Source organism: Saccoglossus kowalevskii, chromosome 11 (assembly GCF_978046115.1).
Source record: "Saccoglossus kowalevskii chromosome 11, keSacKowa6.1, whole genome shotgun sequence".
Taxonomy (NCBI): Eukaryota; Metazoa; Hemichordata; class Enteropneusta; family Harrimaniidae; genus Saccoglossus; species Saccoglossus kowalevskii.
In genome coordinates, this window is record NC_140651.1 from 29,588,515 (window position 1) to 29,601,417 (window position 12,903).

The 12,903-nt window shown below is 35.8% G+C and overlaps 1 protein-coding gene across 3 annotated transcripts in view; it reads right to left on the reverse strand.

Annotated features, from left to right (window-relative positions):
- Positions 1 to 12,903, reverse strand: part of LOC102803495 (mitogen-activated protein kinase kinase kinase 15-like) — a 60,702-nt gene that overhangs the window by 21,832 nt on the left and 25,967 nt on the right. For all 3 annotated transcript variants that reach the window (XM_085505107.1, XM_085505109.1, XM_085505108.1), the window contains 2 exons: positions 1,306 to 1,433; positions 1,093 to 1,201 (listed from right to left, as the gene is read on the reverse strand). In XM_085505107.1, the coding sequence (XP_085361233.1) occupies positions 1,093 to 1,201; positions 1,306 to 1,433 (237 nt within the window). The remainder of the gene's footprint in view (positions 1 to 1,092; positions 1,202 to 1,305; positions 1,434 to 12,903) is intronic.

Here is a 12,903-nt window from a genome sequence, read left to right on the forward strand (position 1 = left end):
ATCATAAAATCTTTTGTATTATAAGCCAGTTGCCTGTCTCTCTCTTATTAAGGTCTGTGATTGTATTTTTGTCAATATGTAAAGATGTTTGTGAAAATGAGTTTTATATGACAAATCTTTGTATCTGGTATACATATTTTTCCTATGTGCACATCCTAACATATACTTGTTCTTACACATACTTAAGCACACATATGCAAATAGAGTTCATTTTGTTGCAAATAATTTATACTAATTATAAGCATGCACAATATGCATGCACGCAACATTGATGGTTGTACATATATTTGGTCATTTTCAAAACACATAGCACCAAGTGATTCAATCATGGCAATTACCATACCCCCCTGCGAATCATCTGCCATTTTTCAGAATGAATGTTTTACCTGACTGAGTAGGACAATAATTTCTATTACTGTGAAATACTTTATTTTAGCTGGAATTAATTTTCACTGAAAAAAACACTTTGGGTATAGAATTTATTTTCACTGATTATTTGGCGAGTTGAATGTATAATATAGGAAAAAAGGTACATTGTATATTCGCTGGATTTTATTTTATTTTCACTGAATCATTACCTCAGCGAAAATTTATTCCAAGAGAAAATAAATTATTTTACAGTAGTGTACAAGGGGAATGATAACAACGGTTTAGCAATGACAAATTTTCTGCAGCCCCATTGTAGTTTGTGCTTTGAACATGTAGGACAGATACAGAAACAATGCAAAGCTCATCAGTAGGAAAATCTTTAGTTAAAATTCAAGTGTTGTTGCTCAAAAATTAGCTTCATTTAACAATAAAGAGAAGAAAGTTGTAATCTCCGTTTGGATCATGTGAGAACAACCTTGTTCTGAAATACAGCCTGGGTACTAATGTAAATGCCAACAGTTTTCAACAAAGAAACAGTCCTTTTGAAGTAAATTATTTGGACCAAGTAAATGTAGAATGTTTAAAACAATAAAAGAATACTCTCCAAGTACTTGTGAACAAAGAATTCTGAATGAAACTGCCTTGTAACAATGGGCATGAGGCAAAGAGAAGTATAACAATAAATAACTGATTAAAGAGATCAATGAGAAATGATGTACATACCTGAGATCATCATCCACTGTTGAAGTAAAAGAATCTGATGTTGATGAAACACTTTTATGTGCCTTCTTTGCTGCTGAACTGGGTTCTAATAATAATTTAGATAATGGAACTGAAAAAGAAATAAGTAAACTGAATAAGTAAACATTTCCCATACTGTCCCATGTCAGGACAGTGTAGAATATGAACAATGAGTTTCTTCCCTAGACCACTAACCTGAATGACTTCTACCATACTGTGGATGCTCTGTTGTTACTTTGATTTTTGGTTTTTCCTTGGCAAGAAACTTATGACTCAATAAATCTGAGGCAGTGGCACGCTTTTCAGGATCAATTCTAAAACACCTATAGGGTCAGAAAATATGAATATGTCTTTAATACAGTATGGCCATCATTGGAGTTTACAACCTGATTTTTTCTTCTTGTATTCAAGATATAGTAAACTATAATATCTACCATCCATCCCAAGATGTAATCAATGAAAGCTTAGAAAAAACTCCTGTGTGCTGAGAGTATTGGAGACACATTAAAAATTAATTCAAAATTACTTGAACTTGAGATATTGATTGAAAAGCTTATGCAAATAAGGTAACTAATATGAACAGATTTAAGTGTAAAACTAATAAGGTCTGCACAATGTAAAAGTAATTAGATCTGCGTAATGTAATATCTATGTACCAAGTTTCATTGTAATGTGATTAGAACCAACAAATTATTAATTATTATGCTAATTAGAGAATTATTATGAACAGATTTTAACCCAAAATTAATCAGGATGTCTATTGTCCTAGAGCATTTATGCACCAAATTTTATTCAAATGTGATGATTAGTACTTGAGATATCAGTGGTAATTAATTATGTTTATTAAGAAGCATAAATATTTACCATAAACTAATATGGTATATATTGAAATGTGATGATGAGTACTCTTTAAAAGTGTCATTAAAATCCAAGGAGTGGTTCTTTAGACATTAGTACAACAGCCATGGAACAGCAAAAAATTAACAAATTAATATGCACAATTATTTACCCCAAAATAATGTCTCTGCACAGTCTTAGAAGATCTATGTCGCAAGTCTTATTGAAATGTGATGATTAGTACTTGAGATATCAGGTGAAGAGCTGAAAATTAACTAATTATGCAAATTAGGTAATTAATATGTACTGATATTACCCTAAAAACTATCAGGTCTGTGAAGTGTCGTATTACATCTATGTACCAAGTTTTATTGAAATGTTATGATTGGTACTTGAGATATCAGTGGAAAGGCGAAAATTGGTTAATCAATATGCAAATTAGGTAATTAATATAAACAGATTTTTACCAAAACCCGGCCTAATCAACTCTGCGCATAATCCCAGAGCATCTATGTGCCAAGTTTCACCAAAATTTGATTAGTGGTTCTTGAGATACATACATACAGACATAAAGACGTACATTTCTGATTTTTATTCCCCGATATATATATAAAAAACGTTTACAGTACTATACATATAAAAATGTTCATAACAATTCTCATAAAAAGTAATAATTATCAATTTACACTAGTAAATAATACGAGAACAATAAATTAATGTTTACGAGAATGCATTTTAGTAATTATAAAAACGAACAAATACAAACCTTTGAGGAATATATGAAATAATTATTTATATAAAAAATTAATGTATTATTATTGCAAAATTGAAGTTTTTCGAAAATATATAGAATTAAAGTTCAATAGAGAGGTTTCCATGCGGGCTGTAACCATGTCTATAGTACATCACGTAGTATCTAGAGATAGCTGGAGTTGGTCGTTAACGACCGTGGTTAGGGCTTCATTTGTACAAAAACGATCTTGAAACACATCCAAGAAATGGTTCAGTAAGTGGAATCTGAATTCATTGTTCGGTGTATCAGTTAGTTTCTGGATTAAATTATTAAAAGTGGTGAACACATGCGTCAACCTGGGACAATCCAGAAAAATGTGGACTAGGTCATCCTTTTCCTGACAAAACAGACATTTATCGTCTCGAATACGCGACTTTACGAGGAAGCCGCCAGTGGGATATGCAGCATGCATTAGCCGCCACCGGAGGTCGCCGTCCTTTTTAGTGATGGGTGGTGTATAGCATGCAGTGAAATTGGGTTTGCTGTTTTGACTAAATGACAGTATGTCATTATACACAGTGTGGTGAAGTGTATTGTCACAATTCAGCTTCTTCAGTATAACTAGAAATTTGTATAGGGAACCCCTCTCAAACTTATACAAAGGGTAATTCAGAAAAATGTCACGCTCATCGTCCCTATATATCAGCTCTAACGAATATTTCGTAGCACGTGATTCAGTATCTGGACCATTGTAGATAATATTTTTCCACTTTAATGGAATTGCTTGTTTTATAGTATCCATTGCTAAATTAAAGATCCATTTTGAATAGATCGGTACCGACTCATGAATAACGTCAGCATCTTTCCAGCCATTTTGATCAATCAGATCACCAATTTTAGTGATCCCGGCTTCGTGAAAATGAACCATATTTAGTGGCGTGTGTTGCAAGTTATGAAGAATAAGTGAGTTGTGAAAAAGTGGTTCCTGACAGATCTGATTATATGTCGATGGTCTATCCTTCCGTAAAGTTGGGAGTGATGACCATACCTTGTGCAAGTCAGAGTAAAAATCTGTTTGTCGTAACGCCGCTTGTGTATTTGTTGGAGAAAGTAGTCTGTAAAACCGAAGACTGGATGATCAATGTCAGAGTATAGGTAGTGCCGTTAAAGTCCTAATATAAACCGCATACGTAATAGTAACCGCACCCCCAATTCCGGCTTCGGGGTTAAAGAGTTCTTAACAAAAATTGAAAACTTGAAAAGTACCTATTACTAACCGCACCCCCAATTCAACAAGACCGTGACTGACTTCATTGTTTCAACCAGCTGTTCCAAAACGGCATTGTTCCTAAATCCTATTCATTTGTTTCGACAACATGCCTAAAAATATTCACACCTATTTATTGTTCAGCGGTGATAAGATGTCAGACAGGCAATGAAACTGCTTTTGTTCTGGCGGCGACCTCTGTCAATACTCTTTCTGAATACGTCTGTGTTTCGTAAGTTTTAGACAATGAGCTTTTATCACCGTAAAAGTGTTAAACTGAGCATTGAAGAATAATTTATCTTTCGAAAACAAATAATTTCTTGATTTAAAAAAAAAATCATGCCGTTTTCCCATGGAAATCAAAGGCAAAAGATCGCACTACATTATCGGTAAATCTCTTCCGTGTTGTGTTCACCATGAGGTCGCTGAACTGTCATTAACATATTTAAATGAGCTATGTAATTTAGACACGTGGGCACCATCCAGCATTTTGATTGGTTAATTAGCGACTTGACCTATCCGGTCAATAATACGTCACGTGAGCATTCAAAAGCATGGCGGATATCGTATCGGCTGTTTACATGTGACTGAAATCATTCGCTTACGGGGAAACTAAGTTGAATTTTACTTGCATTTTATAACAATTCAACGAATTTATTTTTCGTGCGTTATTTATTGTAATCACTACTAAATAATAATCACCAATATCAACACTTCGAAAACAAGTAAGTTATTCACTTGTGACCAGCAGCATGGCCGGATCGAGCTACCGTTATGTGATCATTTGCTACTAAGCAGTGCATTCGTGTTTTTATTTGAAACTTCTGTTAGAATATACTTTTCGTTACCAAGAAAATTAAAAAAATAAATGCGGCACAGATCTAGAAGCAGTACCTACACACGAATTGGTGACGTCATAAAATACATGACCTTCAATCGGGGTCGTTTCCTCGGTATATACGAATTGGTATATACAAATTACAATAAAGATACTTAAGACATTACACATAAGGTAAAACAAATCACGTGACAATATAATGATAATAACGGTAATAAATCCTAGCTTAACAGTTGAACAGAACGCTCATATAGTCAGTCGGGTGACGCCGAGGGTCACGAACTGTGTTGCAAAATGGCCGTGTGGTTGAAACTGGGTCATGGCGTGACGGGTGAGGAAGACATCATTAAACACTCAAAATCACAATAAAACGGGGAAGTGGTTGCATATTACGGCGTAACCAACATGGGAAATAAAAAAACGCCCAATACAAACGACATGGGTTCGAATCACACTAGATACACACTCACCAGAACCGAAGCAATCAGAAACCAGCAATCGTTTTGGCTTTTCCGTTCAACTCATTGGAACACTGTAGTAGTTAGAAAAATGAACACCACTTAACGACCAACGTCGTGGCGTGGTACACAAGCGTGCCATCAAAATTAAAACAAAATTGTCTTGAAAAGACAGTGGGTTCGAGTCCCGCTCAGAGCTACCGTAAAAACGTAAATCAAATAAACTGAAATCTCTCAAACCGTAAACAAGTAAACAAAGAACGTCGCAAAAAAATAATAAACCTCACAAAACTCCACCATACAAAACGAAATAAATAATAAAATAACGCGCAATTTGTTCAACAGTTTCCAGATTGTGACAAGAGATAAACAAGACCCAAGTCAAGGTAAGTTTTGTTAAAGTGTCGATGGCGTTCCCTATATTACGAAAACAATTCAGGCAACAGACGAATATCTTCTGTGGTGTTGTTGAATTTATACTGTGTCTGCGGAATTGTTGATTGAGGGTTCGAAGCCAGCAGTTAACATTTTGTTAGAAAGTTTCACAATTAAATCAAATATCCAATGATACCAGTATATTTATTTCATTATTTTAACAACTTGCAATGGTGGAAGTTGGTCAAACACGAGTTCTTACACCTAAATAAGTATCAAATATTTGTCGACACATTTATTCTCTCAACCTTGTAGAGGTGGAAATTAATTAAACAACAGGTATTTACTCACAAATATAATGGTCAATATTTGTCCATACATTCATTCTGTCAATTTAAGAACTTGTAATTGTTGGAATTAATCAAATGAGAGTTGTCTACACCAAAATAAGTTTCAAATACTTGTCCATACATTTATTCTCTCAATTTAACAACTTGTAATGGTGTAAAATTATTAAATGAGAGTTGTCTACACCAAAATCAGTCTAAAATATTTGTCCACACATTTATTCTCTCAATTTAACAATTTGTAATTTGTGGAAGTAAATTAAATGCGACTTTTCTACACCAAAATAAGTCTAAAATATTTGTCCACACATTTAGTCTCTCAATTTAACAACTTGTAATTGTGGGAATTAATCAAACGCGAGTTGTTTACACCAAAATAAGTCTCAAATATTAGTCCATACATTTATTCTCTCAATTTAACAACTTGTAATGGTGTAAAATAATTAAACGAGAGTTGTCTACACCAAAATAAGTCTAAAATATTTGTCCGCACACTTATTCTCTCAATTTAACAACTTGTAATGGTGTAAAATAATTAAACGAGAGCTGTCTACACCAAAATAAGTCTAAAATATTTGTCCATACATTTATTCTCTCAATTTAACAACTTGTAATGGTGTAAAATAATTAAACGAGAGCTGTCTACACCAAAATAAGTCTAAAATATTTGTCCGCACATTTAGTCTCTCAATTTAACAACTTTTAATTGTGGGAATTAATCAAACGAGAGATGTCTACACCAAAATAAGTCTAAAATATTTGTCTGCACACTTATTCTCTCAGTTTAACAACTTGTAATGGTGTAAAACAATTAAACGAGAGCTGTCTACACCAAAATAAGTCTAAAATATTTGTCCACACATTTATTCTCTCAATTTAACAACTTGTAATGGTGTAAAATAATTAAACGAGAGCTGTCTACACCAAAATAAGTCTAAAATATTTGTCCGCACATTTATTCTTTCAATTTAACAACCTGTAATTGTGGGAATTAATCAAACGTGAGTTGTTTACATCAAACTAAGTATTAAATATTTGTTGAGACATTTATTCTCTCAATTTAACAACTTGTAATGGTGTAAAATAATTAAACGAGAGTTGTCTACACCAAAATTAATCTCAAATATTTGTCCACACATTTATTGTGACAATTTAACCACTTGTTAATAGTGGAAATTACTTAAACGCGACTTGTTTAATCAGTTGACATCAATGCAACTTACCCGCAGACAGTGCACAACAGAGTATCATTGTTGAGCAATTATAAACAGGAACGTGTCTTGGCATTAGGGTAAGGGTCGGGTCAGGTATGGGCAACGGAATTATTAACAGGAACGTGTCTTGGCATTAGGGTTAGGGTCGGGTCAGGTATGGGCAACGCAAATGGCAAACACCCAATTGGCAAGATGTACACTAACGGGTTATGGCATGCATATAGTTTACACAAGTAAAAACACAAAATTGGCAATTTTTTGGACAATTGTAACTCAATAATAGAAATATGTTGTATTTCTATATATATACACACTATATAGTCTTATCAAATGCAAACCTATCCAGTCAATCCATTGTGGTCTTGTGGGTCAGTTCTTTACATAGTGATCAGGAGGACCTGGGTTCAATTCCCTTGCCTGCCCATCTTTTTCTCGCAAACACCATTTGGCAATAAAGCTAAATATGACAACAAATTATTTAATTTGCATGACTACCCACATAGCTCAGTTGATTTGTACTATGTCAGCAATGTGAGCGATCGCTGGTTCGAATCCAGTATGTTTAGTTAGATTTTTGAATGCTAGTGAAGACAGTGTCCTATGAATAGGACTTAAATCCTAACTCCTGTGTGAAGACACTCGTGGTACAGTGGACAAGACAGTGCGCTGGGAACTCAAAGATCGCAAGTTCGAATCATGGATTGGACACTCCTACAAAAGACATGAAAGACGTTAAAATCATAAACAGCGGATTCAAAAACTCAAGTCAGGAAAACAGAACACAAGAATACTACCTCACATGGAAGCCAGTCGAAGTCGTCAAAGAACGAACACAGTTGACAGCTGTAGGTCACGTGCAACAACAGACACGACGAGCATGGCTGCTCTCCAAATGGGTCCCTTCTTTTGTATTGACCCCCTAAGGATTGCTAATCCCCCTTTCTAACTCTTCCCCCAAAAATAATATATCGCCCCTTTTAAAATGTAATGACCCACAAATTAATGAATATTCATGAGCACAGAAACTGCTACGTCATGAATAAATTAGCATAATTTAAAAAAAAAATTGCATAAAGTGTAGGTACTCCTTCTGGAGCTCTGCCATAAATGCATATTACATTAAAAATACTGAGTATTTTTTGTATCATGTAGAATTTTTTTTTGATTGACTGTAATTTTTCAACATTTCGTAACGCCTATTTTAGAACCAAAATAAGGCCTTTCACTCTTCCCCGAGGCCTATTCAAGAGATTGTACGGTGTATTGTTTGTTTTGTGCATGTGTTGTGGACAAAAAATGACCACGCCCATTTAGTGATTGCAGTATGTACGTAATAGAAACCGCACCCCGAACTTGAGCTTTTGATCCCAATTTTTAAATTGATACATTGTAATATAAACCGCGGTTTATAATAGGACTTTAACGGTGCTGAATATATTGCACACGAAAACATGCAACGCGTGTAGCTAAGTGGAGCAGGCCATGTCCGCCTTCACTTACAGGTAAGAAAACAGTTTGCTGCGGCACCCAGTGACGTCCTTTCCAAATAAAATTGAGAAAAAGGCTCTGTATATGGTCTATAATTTTCGTTGGTGAGCATAGGCAGATAAACCTATGAATAAACTTTGAGGAGACAAGATGATTAATGACCAGAGCACGCCCTCTATATGACATTGCAGGCGCATATGTATTCCACCAATCAAGTTTGGTTTCAACTTTATTACAAATGTCATCCCAGTTTTTGTTAAAGAAAGTTGACGTATTACCAAGATACGCACCTAGAATTTTTAATCCATCACTGTGCCAGCCAATGCCTAGTGGTCTATCGATATGTGATTTCCAACTGCCAACCCAGAGACCTTTCGATTTTGAAAGATTGATCCGTGAGTTGCTTGCTCTCTCGTAAATACTCAATCACTCGTTAAGTTTTTCAAAATCGCTGTTCTCCGTCAGAAAAAAACTTACATCATCTGCATAGGCTGTGAAGTTCACGTGACTGTCAGAGGAGCCTATTTTAACACCCTTAATTTGACTGCGTGTTCTGATTTTGTGTAACAACGTTTCTATAACAATGGTATACAACTGGCCCGACAAAGAACAACCTTGCCTAATTCCACGCTGAAACATCAACAGGCTTGTGAGAGAATCATTAATAAGAACAATACTTTGTGTGCCTGAATATATGAGTTTTATGAAATTAATAAATCCATCTTCAAAACCAAACGCATGTAAGGTTTTGTATAGATAACCGTGATGCACTCTATCGAATGCCTTTTGCTGATCCAACGACACAATAGCAAGAGGTACATGTAGGTTGTTAATATTTGTATAAGAAATAACATCATGCACCAAATAAATGTTATCAAATATTTGACGTTTAGGTACACAATATGACTGATCCGCGTGAATGATATCTGGAAGCGCTGACTTTAATCTGAAAGACATTGCTTTAGTGATTATCTTATAATCTGCACACAAGAGACTGACTGGTCTCTAGTTTTTAAGGTCGTTATTGTCACCTTTTTTAGGCAGGAGCGTGATTATTGCTCTGCGACAATACAATAGAAGAATACCATCCTCGATCGAGGCTGAGAACACGTCGTATAAATCAGTACCAAGTACTTCCCAGAAATGTTTGTAAAACTCGCCTGGAATTCCATCGATACCAGGCGATTTACCAGTTGCCAAGCGTTTGACCGCAGAAGACATTTCATCAAAAGAAACCTGAGCATCACACTGTTCTCTCTCATTTACGGATAACTGTGGAAGGTCCTCTAATAAAATGTCTTGACATCCAGTGGTGACAGGGTTTGGAGAAAACAGTTCGGCATAGAAATCTCTAGCTAGCCTTCGCATCATAGTAGGCGAGTCAGTGAGAGTACCGTCCGCCTGTTTCAATTGGGACATGATTTTTCTGCCACCCTTATATTTTTCCATATCAAAGAAGAATGCAGTTGGTGCGTCACTCTCATTCAAAACTTTATGCCTGGCCCTTATCGCTGCTCCCTTGGTTTCCGTTTTGACTCGTTCAGTAATGATTGTTTTTCATTTAATTGTTCTTGAAGTGCTGGATTATTGACAACGTGTTTTTCTAAATCAGTGACTTCATTGCATAGTTTATGTTTGATATTGCGATAGTTATTGCATAGCCTTGCTGTGTATTGTTTTGTTAATTCTTTAATTTTCCCTACATCCCACCACAGTTGGAGTGAATCAAAACGTGATTTTTCTTTGCGCCATGTCAGCCAGTAGTCAGAGATAATAGCAGAATATTCAGAATATATCAAACTAGAGTTAAAGCACCAGACGGGATTGTGATTGTTTATTTTTGTAAAAGACAACTTAAGTGTAACAGGAGAGTGGTCGGAGAAATCAAAATGTGGTTTAATTGATGTATGCTTAATTCTAGAGGCTATAGATTTTGATATGTAAAAAGTATTGAGGCGGGACATACTTTGATTGCGATATCATGTAAACTGTTCAACTGAAGGATTAAAGTGTTGCCATGCATCAGTGAGTTTGAAACGTTTAATGATGTTGGTCAGCATTGTTGACGAAAGTGTGTGTGGTTCAGGTATATTTGCTCTATCCAGATCGGAGTTCAAAGTACAGTTGAAGTCACCCCCCCCCCCATGAGTATGGGGTTGGGAGCCATATTATTTGACAGTTGTTTCAGCGTGGCGAAAAAAGCTACACGCTCTGTACCAATGGTGGGGGCATACACATTAATCAAATGAAAGCGTGTACCATCAATCTCAACATGTAAGTGAAGTAATCGCCCGGGCACGACATCACTGGCTGTTATAACGTTGACTTGCTTGTGGCGGTTAAACAAAATTGCCACACCAGACGCATGCGTGTTACTGTGGGAGAAATGAATTGGCGCTCGCCAAACAACCTTCCATGCTGGTTCGTCTGAGACGACTGTGTGGATTTCTTGTAGGAAGAAAAAATCACTTTTATAGTTGGTCTTAAGAAAATTAAAAAGTTGGTACCTCCTGAGAGAGTCTCGACAACCACGAATGTTCCATATGACAGACGAGATATCAGCCATGTTTAAATACAAAGGGACAAGAAACTGTCAACGAGTATGAACACGTCCATAGATAATTCATGTTTAATAACATACTGAAAAATAACATATCCATAACAATTGATGTTTTATATTTTGTAGTGAAATGGTGTTATGGAACAAGCTGTGGACAATTACATTCTTGCATATGAACACATATATAATGTTCCTCTGGATGAAGCACAATAATATTTCATATAATGTATCTATGACGCCCCTACTGAAAGGGAATACAAGCTTATAGATGCGCATGAAGCTAGCGAACAGGCAGAGTATTAACATATTCCCATTTAAAGGGCCCTCACTGACGGAGATTAAAATATAGTTATGGACAATAACATCAGCACATATGTAGAGAATGAGTGCGCCTGTAGCGTACTCAGGAATAAAACCCAGTGATGTTTCGTACTTTATGTTTGAGACGCACTCACCGACAGAGGATAGTAAGTATTTATAAGCAATAGCATCAGTACATATGCTGAGTATAACACCACCCGTGACGTGCTCGGGAATAAAACCCATAAATGTTTTATGTTTTATATTTAAAACGCAGTCACTGCTGCAATATAGCAACAAGTTGCAGGCAATAACAGCACCAGTAAACATGCCGAGTACGAACACGCTTGTGACGTGCACTGGAATGAAACCCAAACATGTTTCATACTTTGTATTTAAAACGCACTCACTGATGGAGTATAGCAAAAGGATGCAGGCAATAACAGCACCAGTAAACAAGCCGAGTACGAACACGCTCATGACGTGCACGGGAATAAAACCCATAAATCGTTTATACTTTATACATGTATTTAAAACGCACTCACTGATGGAGTATAGCAAAAAGATGCAGGCAACAACAGCACCAGTAAGCAAGCAAAGTACGAACACGTTCGTGACATGCGCTGGAATGAAACCCAAAAATGTTTCATACTTTGTATTTAAAATGCACTCACTGACGGATGATAGCAAGTATTTATAAACATCAGCGCCAGCGCATATGCATCCGTGACGTGCTCGGGAATGGACCCCATAGTTGTTTTATGTTTTATTTTCAAAAGGCACTCACTTATGAAAAATAAGTTGTAGACAAAAATACCAGTAGCCATGCTGAGTATTTTATGTTTTTCATTGGGATTTTTGATTGGAACTAAAATATTGTAGGCACTAATAGCACCTAAAAACATGCTGAATATAGGCACGCCAATAACGTGCTTGGAAATATGATCCATTGAAATTTCATATTCAATATTTAATACACTCTTACTGTGTGTTAGCAAAACGATGCAAACACCGACACCAACCAAGTGACAAAAAAGGAACACAACACATGTGTTCGGGACGACTGCAGAAATGTCAGCCATGATTAAGCATAAAGAAAAAAAGATCAAATTTAAACACATTGTTAAATCTATTGAGTTGAGGACAAGAAACCAGTGTTAGATCTTTTGTTTACCTCCAGTGTTGGAGGGTATACCCCATTGTGTATTCAATAATATTTCTTTTGCTTTTTCTTTTGTACTGATGGTAGTTTCTGGGTTCTTGAGTACTTTCTTGTAATAACTTGTTAGTTTTGAATTCATACGCTGAATACGAATTTTTTCGCTGATTTAATAAGTATTCCCAGATCTGGACAGAACTCTGTCGCGAAGTCAATT